The sequence below is a fragment of the Silene latifolia genome, chromosome Y (assembly GCF_048544455.1).
Source record: "Silene latifolia isolate original U9 population chromosome Y, ASM4854445v1, whole genome shotgun sequence".
Classification (NCBI taxonomy): domain Eukaryota; kingdom Viridiplantae; phylum Streptophyta; class Magnoliopsida; order Caryophyllales; family Caryophyllaceae; genus Silene; species Silene latifolia.
In genome coordinates, this window is record NC_133538.1 from 20085034 (window position 1) to 20099395 (window position 14362).

The 14362-nt window shown below is 37.8% G+C and overlaps 2 protein-coding genes and 1 pseudogene across 3 annotated transcripts; 2 read left to right on the top strand and 1 right to left on the bottom strand.

Moving 5' to 3' along the window:
* Positions 1 to 929: 929 nt before the first annotated feature.
* LOC141627704 (uncharacterized) lies at positions 930 to 2365 on the top strand. Its single transcript, XM_074440930.1, has 4 exons — positions 930 to 1599; positions 1937 to 2052; positions 2148 to 2201; positions 2294 to 2365. The coding sequence occupies exons 1-4, from the start codon at positions 930 to 932 to the stop codon at positions 2363 to 2365; spliced, it is 912 nt and encodes a 303-aa protein (XP_074297031.1).
* Positions 2366 to 3397: 1032 nt separating this feature from the next.
* LOC141633865 (alpha-1,2-mannosyltransferase ALG9-like) lies at positions 3398 to 13619 on the top strand. Of its 2 annotated transcripts, XM_074446237.1 has the most exons (11): positions 3398 to 3827; positions 4957 to 5044; positions 5136 to 5295; positions 5389 to 5606; positions 5720 to 6021; positions 6891 to 7005; positions 7106 to 7244; positions 8527 to 8723; positions 8824 to 8913; positions 9412 to 9586; positions 13327 to 13619. In XM_074446237.1, the coding sequence occupies exons 1-10, from the start codon at positions 3535 to 3537 to the stop codon at positions 9541 to 9543; spliced, it is 1734 nt and encodes a 577-aa protein (XP_074302338.1). In that variant the 5' UTR covers positions 3398 to 3534; the 3' UTR covers positions 9544 to 9586; positions 13327 to 13619. The 2 variants fall into 2 exon arrangements, with proteins under 2 accessions (XP_074302338.1, XP_074302337.1); XM_074446236.1 differs by lacking the exon at positions 13327 to 13619 and having other exon boundaries at positions 9412 to 9861.
* Positions 10028 to 11627, bottom strand: LOC141633866 (uncharacterized; annotated as a pseudogene).
* Positions 13620 to 14362: the final 743 nt, after the last annotated feature.

The following is a 14362-nucleotide window of genomic DNA, read 5'->3' on the forward strand; positions in this document are numbered from 1 at the left end:
GACTACTTGAAACTAAAATGGTGTGTGGGAATTAGATTTGCTACCACTGACTTGTTCAAGGAAGCTGTGATTAGGTATGCAGTAGCTCAGGGGAGGGATCTTACTTTTGATATAAGTGATAAAGCCAGGGGAAAAAAACTTAGGGTTAGATGTAAAAAAGGGTGTCCTTTCAAACTATATGGTAGCTGGGACAATAAATCAGCAGCTTTTCTTATGAAGACAGTTGATCCTCAACACACTTGTCAAAAGACAATGGAGAGTAACAGACAACTTAAATCAACTTGGTTAGCAAAACAGTTCCTTGATGTTTTTAAAGCTAAACCACATTGGCCAGCCAAAGACATCATAGATATTGTTAGGAGAGCATATAAGGTTATAATTAAGAAAGATCTTGCTTACAAAGTTAAGTACTATGCTCATAAAATGCTCCATGGGTCAATGAAAGAACATTACAGCAAGTTAGGGAGTTATGTAGCTGCTCTTGAATAAGGAAATCCAACCAATGTCTTCACTTTGTATACCAACCCAAATATAACCTCAAATCCTGCAGTGTTTCAAAGGTTATTTGTATGTTTTGATGCCCTCAAGCAAGGGTGGGTGCTTGGTTGTAGGAAACTACTATGTGTTGATTCTTGTTTTTTGAAGACTTCTTTGGGAGGTCAGTTAATGGCTGTCATTGGAAGAGATGGAAATGAACAAATGTTTCCAGTAGCTTGGGCAGTTGTTGAGGGTGAGAATAATGAGAGCTATGAGTGGTTTTTCCAGCAATTGAAAAGTAGCTTGGGAGAAGTAGATGGAGATGGGTGGACCTTCATTTCAGATGAACATCAGGTTTGTCATAATCTAATTTTGAGCTAGTATTATTTGTTGCCTTGGTCTATTTTATTGTTTTTGATGCTAAGTTTGTTTAAATATCAGAGTATTGTACAATGATTGCTAAAGAATTCCCTAAAGCAGAACATAGGCATTGTGCTAGGCATATATTTGCCAATTGGCACAAGACCTATAAGGGTGATGAAATGAAGCTTCTTTTGTGGAACTGTGCAAAGGCATACAATGAGGCTGATTTTAATGATGCTTTAGATGCTATTAGGGAGGTTGACCATAAGGCTGCTGAAACTTTCATAGCTTGTAGGCCACATCTCTTTTGTAGGGCATTCATTCAAACTCACACAAAAAATGATGTTATAGTTAACAACATGGCTGAAACATTTAATTCTTACATCATTGAGGCTAGATCCAAACATATAATTTACATGCTTGAGAAGATTAGGACAGCCTTAATGCAAAGGTTACTGGAAAAAAAACAAGAGATGGAGTCCGGTACCCATGTTGTTTGTCCAAATGTGCAAGCATTACTAGAAGTGGAGAAGGACAAAGCTGCAGAATGTAGAGTGGCAGTTTCTACCCCTACGGTATTCCAAGTGGCCCATGGTATAGATGTCTTGACTGTGGATTTGGAGGCAAGGAGTTGTACATGTAGAAAATGGGATTTGACGGGTATATCTTGCTTTCATGCTGTGGCTGCAATCTTTGATATATCTGCTCTTGCAGAGGATTATGTCCATGAGATGTATAAAAGAGAGGCATATTTGAGAAGTTACAACATGTCCATAAGTCCTTGTCCTGGCCAGAGACATTGACCAAAGGTAGAGTTGCCACTGAATCCTCCCCCCATAAAAATAGGACCTGGTAGGCCTAGGAAGAAAAGAAGAAGGGTCCCACATGAAAACCCTAAAAAACCAGGAAAGCTGACTAAGCATGGTATTGAGATGTCTTGCTCTGTTTGTAAGTCAAAATCCCATAATAAAAGAAAGTGCCCTGACAAAGACAAAGAAGTAGCACCTGCTCCAAAGAGGCCAATGGGAAGACCAAGGAAATCGGTGCGGAGAGGCAAATGAAGCATCACAAATTGCCTCTGAGGTTCACCATACAGCAACAGCCCAACCAACAAGGCTTGGAAGGGGAGGAAGAGTGATTAGGACTGCCAGAGGAGTTGCTGCAAGAGGGAGAGGAAGGGGTGGTGGAGGAAGAGGTGGAAGAGGTGGTAGGGTAAGTACCTCTTTGAATGAATCAATATCTGATAACAATGTTTCCTAGTTGTACATGTTAAAATCTCATAACAGTTTACCATGTTAACATTGCAGGCCCCTCAAGGATTTGGGGTGCTCATTGATGAATCAGGGAATGCTTATACAAATGTAAATTTGCTTATTTGATAATCCATTCTATTTTTATTGCACTTAAACTGGCAAAAAATAGAACTGATCTTTCATTGTTATGTTATTGACAGGTTGTGGGCAGTAGTTCAGGTCCAAGGAGAATTCTTGTTGGAGAAAGTACTCAGCAATCAGTCAATCAGTGAACCAGCAGACCAGTTGAAGTTCAGTTGCTTACATGTCAAAGGAGCATCATGTAGTTTAGTTGTTATGTACTATTAGATATCAAACAAGTTGTTATGTACTGAAGTTGTTAGGATTCACTAGATAACAGACATGATGTTGTGGGAATATTGTCAGAATGCTATGTTTTGAGTATCTGTTTTCATACAGATCTTTTGAATGCTATGAAATGAGACAAGTTGTTTCAAATGAAATAGAATTGCATTCCTTCAAAATATTATTTTCATACATTATTGCTCAATTACAATCAAACTTTAAACATCCAACTAAATGCAAATATTACCCAAGAAATTATTAATCCAAACATTACAATTTTTTCCCCTTTTGAATGTTTATCTACTTCACCCTTCAACACAATCACTTCTAATCTGAGTTTCTCATTCTTCAATTTCAGTTTCTTCAATTTTTCATCATAATTCTTCAATAAAAACTCCACTTCAGTTGGCATTGTTCTTGAACCAATTTCCACATGCTTCTCCTCCTCCAATTGAAAAAAACGACAACCATTATGCTGTACCAAATACATCAACAAAAAAATTCATCAAAAACACCCTCATACAAATCTGAGTACATACAACCAATTAAAAGGATTTTAATTTAATTAAACTACTTACCGGCCATAGAGGACACCCATAAAACTTCTTTCCAACATGTGAACCCTTTGTCGCCGTCTTCTTAACTACAGCGAGGTTATGGTAGCAAAAAACGTCACTTTCACTTCTACAACTTGAAGATGATGATGACCTCTGCATTTGAGGGAGAATTTCAAGGGCAAATTGTGTTGTAATGGAGCAGAGAGAAAGAAAAAAAAATTAAATTGAAGTGATGAAAATGAATCAGTGAAGAAGAAGATGATAATTAAGGAAGAAGAAGTTGATGAATAGAAAGGGGAAAGGGGAAAGTAGTGGGACCTAAAAAAGACCATTTCTATTCAAAGTGAAGGTGGGGGTTATTGTTGGGTATATTTGTAGTTAAACAAGAGTTCAAAGTATTTTAAGTGGCAATCCCATAGTTCTGATAAGGGCTGACACTTGGGCCTTAACTTCTAGTTGAAGCAAAAGTCGTAACTTGTCAGATACACCCACCATCACCACTCTACCACTCCCATCACAACAATTAAAATTTCACGAAAATGGAGACAACAACACGACAAAGACGCCGACAATCATGGGATGAACAACCGTCGTCGACGGCGGCGACATCACCCTACAACAAACATGATAAACCTTCCCACGGTGACGGCGGCGGCGGCGGCGGCGGCGGTGGCGTAAAGGTGCAATGGGGAATGGTAGTATTTGCGTTAGGGTTTTTCCGGTATATGAGCGTCAAATCCAACATTATTCATGATTGCGACGAAACTTTCAATTATTGGGAACCTCTTCATTATCTTCTTTATAATTCTGGCTTTCAAACTTGGGAATACAGGTACTATAATCATTAATGCCACCTTATTTGATTCCATTTTTACTGCTTTTGTTGTGTTATTGTATGTTTTTAAGTTTAATTTCGAGTATTAGAAATGGAATAGGACAAGATTGGTATTGAATATTTGATTTTGGGTGAGAAATGGAGGTTCCCAATTCGATTCGTTATTCTTTGGGTATGGATTATGATGGAATAAGGCAAAATGACTTACTAAACTGCCTGCTGCCAACGCTTCTATTTATTATCAAGTATTAGTCATTCCGATGCAGTTTTTGTTGGGTTGCTTGGAAACCTCTTTGTATTGCTAGCACAAGGGTAAGGGCGACCCACTTTTACCCCTTGACACACTGGGGTAATGTTATTGTTGTTGTTATTGAGTGAGAAATGGAGGTGTAAGTGCGAAATATGGTGTTATGTTTGTTGATTTTTGGGGTTAAAAATGTATGTTTAAAGATAAGAAGTGAAATGCTGGAAATGTTGCTTATGTTTTTGAGGAGTGGATTTATGAGCTGCTGAGATTGGGCGGTTAGCGGACCCCAAATTGCTTTCGGAGAAAGATTTGTTGTTGTTGTTTTGCGATTAGGCAACTATAATCAGTTGATATGGCTGCAATTGCAGCTAGCCATCACAAAAATTCTTGGCACAGTTCTGTAAGGGAATTGTAACGCCAACGCTTGTTTATAAAACGAGTTGCATAATATATATTTGAGTGGTGTTAGGACCACCCTTTTTTATTGGTAATCTGGATATAGTCCTCTCTTATCTATCTGACCTGACTGACCATAGGTCGGAGCCTTTGAACACTAGGATAATGCTATTGATGTTGTTGCCTTGTCTTGGATTATACTCTTAATTAAGCTTCTTAATCCAATGATTAAATTCTCTTGACGCTTGGCTTAAGAAAAATCCCTAAGATGTTAAAGCTTGATATCCATGGACTCAGTGTAGTATACGCCATCTTTGTCTGTTTGGTGGTGTGAAATTAAAAATGCTGCTTGGTTTCTTAAGTGGTTTGGAGGTGTAAATTTGATTATGGCGTCTTGTTTATGCTCGAGTTTGCCGATTTTGGTGGACTTATAACTGGTTACTTATGGTTCCCTATTGATTTGTTTTCTTATATACGTTGTAGTTCACAGTATGCGCTGCGTTCTTACTTATACATCATTTTCCATGCTCTGGTGGGTGTACCAGCTTCTTGGTTGTTTGGCAATGATAAGGTAAGTTGTGTTTTTTTACTGCTACTGCATAGAGAAGTCTTGACTAAGCGTTTGTGGCCTTTGCTGAAACAGAGTAATTTTGCATTTTCAGGTTAAAGTTTTTTATGCAGTGAGGCTCTTTCTAGGGATCCTCTCAGTTGTGGCGGATGCATTTCTCGTCGTAGCTCTTTCCAGAAAGTATGGAAAACGCATTGCCCCTTATACCCTTATGATGCTATGCTTAACAAGTGGTTGTTATTTGGCCAGTACAAGTATGTTTGATCCTCCCTGTTATGCAATTTAGTGCTTCACCCATTAACTAGAAGATGATGTTTAATGTATGATTTATGGGGTCCCAATTCTAGGTTTCTTGCCAAGTACATTCTCTATGTATGCCATGTCCTTTGCAACTGCTTTAGCTCTTTTGGAGAAACCTGCTTGGGCAGTTGCAATAGCAGCGAGTGGAGTTATCATTGGCTGGCCTTTCTCGGTTTTGGCTTTCGTACCTGTCACATTGTTCTCTTTGCGTAGGAACTTGAAGCGAGCCTTTTTGTCCGGGGCAATCATTTCTGTTTCTCTGTTGGTTAGTCCAGCTTAAATTTTGATTAATTGTTCCCACATATTTTCATAATGTGTCTTTCACCTAAACTTGCACATGGAAAATGCTGATGAAGTTTATCTGTGTACTTGTTCCAGGCTCTCTCTGTTCTTGTTGACCACTACTACTACAAACGGTGGACATCATCAGTTCTGAATTTGTTGCTTTACAATGTGCTAGGAGGTGGTGAAAGCCACTTGTATGGGGTTGAAGGGCCTTTGTTTTATGTGCATAACGCATTCAATAATTTCAACTTTGCCTTTGTCCTTGCTTTGCTGTTTCCGGCAACCCTGCTTGTGCAGGCTGTACGGAGGAAGTTTGTTCCAGAGTTGCTGATATTCATTTCACCTATATATATTTGGCTTGCCTTTATGTCCCTTCAGCCACACAAAGAAGAGAGGTTTGAATAACTACTGAATCTGTTTGTCTCGCTGGGTAATGCATGGAAATGGGATACTACCTCTGTCCAAGTGCATTTTTTACATATTCCATTTTTGGGTGTCTTGGCGCATTCTTTTTTTTTTTTTTTTTTTTTTTTTTAATCACAGATTCTTACAATGAGGCTTTATAAAAAAAAAACTCTCAAAAATTGTGTGCAAGTGAGGCCTTAAAAAGCATACTAGAGAAAAGAAGGGGCAACTTTGTACATATGTTTCATAGCTTGGTTTTTATGCGTAACGTAAATGTAAAGAATTCACCTAGACGGAGGGAGTATTTTACTACTTCTTCATGGATCATGGATCATGTCTCATATCCTTTTTCTTTTTGTTATTGGTTACTTAAAGTTCTAGATAGGACTTCTTTAGTAAAAACATAAGAGTATCCTGAGTTCTGAAAAGAGAGTAAAAAAGATTTGAAATTTGAAATCTGAAATCTGAATCCCCTGGAAACTGACCCACTGAAAGGGTGAACTAATTCAAAGAAAAACTTCAGGTGCAATATCTTTGTGCACAGCTACTTGGTTTCGCAAAAACCTTATTGATTGTCCTGCTTGGCCTTTTTTGGCAGTCTCTTATACGACATGTTCGATATCCCCATTGGGCAAAGTTGAACATAATATCCCCATTTTAAACGTCATAATGTAGAGATGCGGAAGTTTAGTTAACTGCTAGATTTTAATATTCTTGTTTATATTTGGTGTCTTAAGTCTTATTATGAAAACGTACATGAAGAGACTCCTATAAGTTCTTCCTAATGAGTGTTTTTGATTGAAAACACCGTTGGTCGTTCACCATTCACCATTCACTATTCCCTCCTTTGTTGATCCAGGTTTCTTTATCCAATCTATCCACTCATCTGTGTGGCTGCATCAGCTTTTATTGAAAGCGTGCCTGATTTTTTTCATGACAAATATGTCCGCAATGATCGTTCTCTAATTGTGTTGGTGAGCTTTCTGTCTTGGTGGTATCCCTTGCTGCTTAAGTCTGTATCATTGATAACATGACTTTTCATTCATATCTTAACTATTTTGTTTGATGCGGCAGGCTGCAAAATTTGTTAGGCCTGTGATCCTTAGCCTTATAATATCCATTTCATATTCTCGCACTTTCTCCTTGATTCATGGCTACTCTGCTCCTCTGGAGATCTACAAGCATTTGGATTATCATGAAGACGCTGGAGTTGGTGAGTATGTTACAAATTGTAAATTGCCAGAGACATCACTCCTCTTTTGTATTGGTATATATAATTATTATAAGTCTATACATCACGGTGTGTTACCTCCTAGAAGTTCATTTGAAGTGTGAGAAAGCTCGAAAAGGTTGTAACCCTTATCAGCAAAACTTAAGGGGCGTTTGGTTCAAATATTTGTTTTGGGTTGGAATCGGGTTATGTATGTCAGAACTTCTCCCAAGAGTTTTCTCCCCCTTATGAGCTGCGGTCCTTTTTTGTTCAATTTGATGCATAGTATATATACTAGTTTAGATCTATGTTACTCCGACACTTGACTCAACTGCCGTGTCAAGTGTCCGACGCCAACACGACATTTCGACACTTCATTTTAGACCAAAAAACTGAAAAATTCTCACAAAATAGCCGTATCCGACACTCGACACGTGTCAGACACGACACCCGTGTCGGAGAGTCAGCACAGGCTTAGATCCCGCGCAATAAATGCGCGGTATTTATAATTTTTTTATTTTGTATTACTTAATAATGCTAAATTAACACCTCATTAATTTTTAATATTTCACGTCATTATATTTTGATATGGAAAAAAAAATTGAAATGTAAAGTTATTCAAGAAAACCGAGTAAAATTGAACTGTAAAATAATAGTGGTATCTCATTAATTGTTCATTTTTCTCGTTATTGTATTTTGTTTCGAGAAAAAAAAAATTAAGACTCAAAATTAATCCAAGAGAATTGAGTAATGTGCTGAATTGTATTTTTTAAAAGTATTTTTTATACCACAAAACTAATGATTCCAATTTTATAAATTATCTCAATTTTTTTTTGTCATGAAACTAATCAAACCGATTTATAGTTTTGTTAATACAAAGTATGAGTCAAGTCATTCTTAAATAATAACATCAATAAAAGATTAATAGTTTATAGTTTTATATTATTTATATTATTTATATTTTAATTGAAATATTATAGTTTAGTGTTTAGTGAAAATTATATAATTTGATAAAAAGATTAATTTTAATGAAATACATTATAATTATTAATTTTCTTTATTTAGTGAAAACAATTAAATAAATAACTTCCTTATTTAAAAAGATGTTTTTTGGAGGGAAAATTCATGAATTCACCTATTCTTTTAGTAGATACTCACTAGATAGGGGATTGAAGCATATTACTTTGCACAAACCGTTGTCACTCATTTATCCAACAGCATTAGGGCATTGATTTCTTTTGAATTCCAATTAACTTATATAAGTAGCTATTAACTACAATTCCAGGTTCTACTCTTTGCGTTGGAAGTGAATGGCACAGATTCCCTTCTTCATTCTTTGTTCCTGATTATGTTGCACAAGTACGCTGGATTGATGATGGATTCCGAGGTCTTCTTCCTCTCCCATTTAACTCAACATTGGGTGGGACATCGGCAGCACCCTTGTATTTCAACAACAAGAACAAAGCATCAGAGGAGCAATATGTAATGGACTTTTCAATTTGCTCTTGCATTTTATGGTGTGTTTGCTTGTTGGAGGATTTGGCTTTATTGTTATAACTGTTTAACTTGTGATTATGAACAGCTACGGGATCTTGAATCTTGTACCTTGCTTGTTGAACTGCACCTGAAACGTCCTTTTGCTTATCGCGGAAGTGACTTGTCAACATGGGAGGTATGATTTGTTTTCTTTGGACATCCATTTCATTGTATATTTGTAAGTTAGTTTCTGGCATCATTTCTCGACTCTCGTACACTTGGTGTACCATGTCACTGTATAGTGTACACTCTAGCCCCTAGCCAATGAGAAAACTAGAATTGTAACAATGAGGCAGTGGCGGAGCCATATTGATGGATGTGGGGTCATAAGACCCCACTCTCAATATGATAGTAAATTATTTTAGTAGTACGAATGAATTAAGTTATGCTTGCTCAGTTGGTTTTCGCTTCTAGATTCCACGCATATGACCAAGGTTGGACGGCTAGTAATGCCAATTGCTATCTCTTTTTACTTTGACCCACTTGAATTTAAGGCTGGCTACGCCACTAAAAGGACCTATATCATTGGTTAATTTGTATGATGACATGGTAGTTTTGGTGTACCCTAAGAATTTTTTTCATTCCTCATTATGTTAGACACTAATCTTTTTTGCCAACTTGAGTACATTTTCAGGTTGTTGCTGCACTGCCTTACTTGGATAGAGATTTCTCGCCACCCCTCTACCGGTCATTCTATATCCCGTTCTATTGGGAACACAGAAACGTCTTTGGCCTGTATAAATTACTCAGGCGAATACCAAAATGACAAGGTGCCTGAGGCTTCTCATCTGCTCTAACAAAAACTTTAGGTAATTAAACTGACCCTGAACATGCTTCTTTCCCATGTATGAATGATGATTTGAATCTGTGTTGTACTTGTCAGACGGTGGAAACTACTCTTAATTTTTATCGAGCAAATTTTGTTTTCTTAGCTCAGTTGTGACAGCTCAAGTGCCTAACTTTTATGTTTCTGCACTTGAATGCTATTTTGGTGAATTTGATTGTTCCTTTCTAGGGTATGGTCATGATCGGTTTGTCATAGAGCTACATTTTTTCATTTGAGCAATTATTGTGCTTTCTTTTACTTTTCTGTTTATCTTTCTTTATTGTACGTGTTAGTGACAGTTTCAAATAATTTTTTTCATGTTAGCTGATCCGAATAAAGTTTTGGTCAAACCTCTGTTGTTGGTGTAGTTCGGGGAATCAATCTCATTGATTTAGTACTCTGTATTAAAGGGACAGGAATATAGAGTGAAATTAGTTCAATATATTAGCATAAACCGATGATTTACAAAGTTTTCAGGATAGTGAAGGCGATAAGCAACTTTACACCATACCTGCACATTAGTTACCAAACCTTTTTGGGTCCTATGAGTCCAAGGACCTCCTCCCACATTCCACCACTATTTACAGTCTCTAGCCCAATGACACTATGGCTGCAGGCTGCTAAGTTCCAATAGCCAGCCTTAATCTTGTCTTGCAATTGCTCCTTCTCCCATCCACAATTCGTTCATTCCAATCATACCCCTCTTCACCATCTCAGCAGCACACCCCACACATTCCCTTGTTCCATAATATAACCCTTTCATTACCTCATCAAACACTCCACTTCTCCCCACTCCATCATCCCCTTCACTTGGGCTGCTCACCAGGAACAACCCTTCCTCTAATGGACCCCCGAAGTACAAGGGCCTGTCCAAGAACGTCCCAGACTGGTCTGACACCGTCGAATTAGTTTCCTTGGTCGACATAAGCGAAGGTCGGTTCAGGATAAGCCCGGTTGGGCCTAATGGCCCTGTCGCCATTATAAGGATGACCGTCCTTTCAAATATGTGAACCCCATCTAGCTTCTCTGTGGCTATGAGTAGACAGCCTCTTTCAGGCTCGTGTATTGGATGGGCCCATTTGTCACCAACATTAGTTGCTAGCGGTGCTGATGAGATGGGACTATCAGGCATTGATAGTTTCTCAGCTGCGACTAGTTTTGCTCTGAATGACTGCCAATCTGCGCTGACAATGGGGCTAATATGTTCATCGGACGGTGAGCCTCCCAGCTGACAAACTACATGGGATGTTGTTGATAGGAAAGTTAGTAAAGCTCATCAAGAATACTAACTAGATCATCCTTTTAAAAAGAAAAAGAAAATATTACTAGATCATCATGTGAGGAGCAAGAGATTCAATTTCCGGTCACTGATCGGTGAATTGGTTGTCATTTATACCAAGACATTTTTGGGATAGAAATGTCTTTAAAAGAGAGTAGATACGAGCATTATCCCTTGGGAATCCATACTTTTGTCGGTCAGTCATGGCCGTATTTATGCTGCAGCGATCAAGCTTATACAGTTATACCATCATGACCAATTTTGAGATTACTATTGGAACTGGTATGTAATAGTGTAAGACCATTGTCATATTGATTACCTTTCCAATTTTCTATTGATTATTTGGCCAATACTGCCAAGAAAATGATGTTAGGGTTGTAGGTGGTGAATGTATTATTATGTAACATGAGAAACATTAGCAATTCCTGAAAGATCGAAAAAGACTCCCTAAATAGTAAAGGCAAGGTTAAATTCAACATTAGAAAGAGTTGTCGAGCGTTGGGATTGAAGCGATACTTACGTGTTTTGGAAACGGCATGCTTGTAACTGTGGAGGAAGCACTTGCTTCTCGGAATAGTAAATTGGTTGGGTTTGATCCCTGGGACGGTGAGTCCTGTAGTTTTGGAGAAGCCATTGGAGTTAAGAAAACAAGCTTCCATTCTCTCTCTCTGTCTTCGTCTTGTAAGATAGAAAACTGGTTTTAGTAACAAGTATCAGAAATTTTGGGAAAGGTAGAGAGAGAAAATCCTCTCCCTTCTCTCTACCTTTCCTAAATTGTTAAAATTTCCATCAACGCCTACTTGCTTAATTGCCTTTTGATCTTGTTTGTTCACTCCGTCAGAAAGGTCTGTGTGTTCGCTCCAACTTTGAGATGATGACCGTCTAGAGGCTGATCGAATTTAATTTTTCCATGTTATTTTATCTCTCAGGTTTTCACTGTTTTCCTACTTTGTTCTTCGTTTAGTCGACTTTTACTAGCTCCGTCTATGGTTTCATCTTCGGTTGTGCGTTTTATCGGGTTTTTCCTGGGTGATAGTTGTTGTCTATATAACCCGGGGTTTGTTGATGGAGTATCAATTTTTTCTTTTCAATCTTTGTGATTTGTTTGTTGTGGATAATACTGGTGTCGATGATGATGACCTTGCGAGGTTGGTTATGGAATTAGGGGTTCCTTCCATCTCCAATATCCATTTGGCGAAAGACAGGGGAAACTCACTCTACAGGGAGGGGGATTTCATATTAGCCGCTCGTCACTACACTCGAGCCCTTAAACTCGTATGTTTCCTAGGCCTTCCACCCGTGCATGACCAGCCCGTAGCTACTTCCCTCTGCCTCTCCCTTGTCCTTAATCAAGCTGCTTGTTACTGTACTTTCGTCTTATCTTTTGATCCTAGTAATGTTAAGGCCCTTTATCGCAGAGGCCTGGCCTTTAAGCATCTGAATCTTCTGGACAAGGCTCTTAATGACTTTGAACATGCTCTGAAATTTGACCCACAAAACAAAGATGTTAATCGAGAACTTCTTTCTATGGCTGATCTTTTAATTTTAAATGTTAATGGAAAACGCGTCGCCTATCCTTTTAATCCTTTGGGTTCTGATATGAAAGGTAAGAAACCTTTGATAGATAATGATATGGTTGATAAGTTTCCAATCCGTGTTGATTTGGATGAAGCGTCTTGTAGTTCAGCTTATTTGGTTACAGATCACGTGTCTCCTCCTCATGCTGACGTTACATCTACTTCGGTTTTTATTACTGATTCTGAACACCTTGATGCGCCTGGTTGTGACATTATTATGAATTCTAATATCGAGTTTGCTCCCACCGATCCTCTCATTAGTCTGAACTCGGATAGCCTTCTTAATGAGGCTGCTCCCGCTTTGTCTGCTAAGAATGACGATAATCCCTCCAACACTTACACCTCAAGACATGCAAAATTCTCCTTCTCCAACAAAAATTATCCTCAAAAAGTTTTGAGTTTGTCGTCAAAAGACTATGAAAATTTGTTACTCGGGAAGAATCTCCAATTTTACCATCCAAGATCTTTGTCATCTTTGAGGGTTCGTCCCCTCATCTCTACAAATTTTATTTCGACGAGAACTCTCCATGAAGAAAATTCAAGGGAAGCATCAGTTCCCATTCCTAATCTTTCACATGAAGTGCGCCTTGAGCATTCATATTTGGGGTGTGAGAGTGAAAGTGATGAGTTGGGTCATGAAGAGGTTTCACATATTGCCAAGAAGAAAAAACTTTCGTGCGATTCATTTATGGTTAGTAAGGTATCCGCGGTTCCGTTTCAATTTGTTGCAATCAAGGAGAACTTGAGCAGGAAGTGTTTTCACAAGAAGGAGCATTCCATTCACCGGAGTCGTATGGTTAGGTCTGCTGCCAATTCAAGGAAGAGATCGTTGGGTTGTGTCGACAAATTACCTTTGTTTTGTTGCAGGTACACGGAAACAGTCGAATGTGCTAAAAGAAAGGAGGTTGACTTGCTCCAGTTCGAGGACTATTATCATCCACCTTTTAAGAAATGTCGTATTTCTACTTCAGTTTCTTCCACTTGTAATTTTAGCCTCGTTACTTCAGTTTCTAGTAGTTTAGGGGTATCTTATTCCCCTATGTTTGTATGGTAATTAGTTTTTGTTCTGCTTGGTTGTAATCGTATAGTATGTAATCTCCTTTTTTAATAGTTATATAAAATAGTACACGTTTGTCCAAAAAAAAAAAAAAAAAAAAAAAGTATCAGCAGGGTTTTGTTTGGCGACAAAATGGCGATATGTGAAGAAATATAGGGATTACTACTTGCCAAAACTTTAGGAGAAGGCGAGAGATTTGAAGGCAAAGTTGGATAATGTAACCCTCTTGTTGGCCACATATTTTATGTGGCGACCTTAAGTTGGATAATCTTGACACTTTTTTCTACACATTTGTGTTGCTCCACTGAATGTGACTTGATGTGGCACAAAACTATAGGCCACTAGTGTCCTACTGAACATTTTCCAAAATATTACTCCCCAAAATTCTTTTTTTTTTTTTTTTGGTAAAGTTAAGTATATACTCCTATTTAGTATCAAATCTTTAGTATTTGATGTTTTTTGACATATTTAGTGTTTTTATTCAATTTTTTAAAAAAAATTATTTGTTCTTCTCTTCTTTATTACACCTTTTTTACCAACCACTTTCTTATATATTTTACTAGGTTTACTTTTAAGGCATTCCGGATTCTTAATTCTATTTCGGTTTTCAAAATCGTTTTAATCTTTTCTCTCAATTTAAATTTTAAGTTTTTATAAAAGAAATCCGGAATTCAAACCTGTAAGTCTACCTTGACTTTGTATTACATTTTCGCGCTCCCTTTTGTTTTTCATGTTTCCCTTTTCTATTCGCATTTTGAGGTGTGCGTTCACCCAGGGACAGTTCTAAAGGATGATTCATGCCAGCCGACTAGGATCTTGTGAGTTTTGGTTCTTATGGTGAGTGGT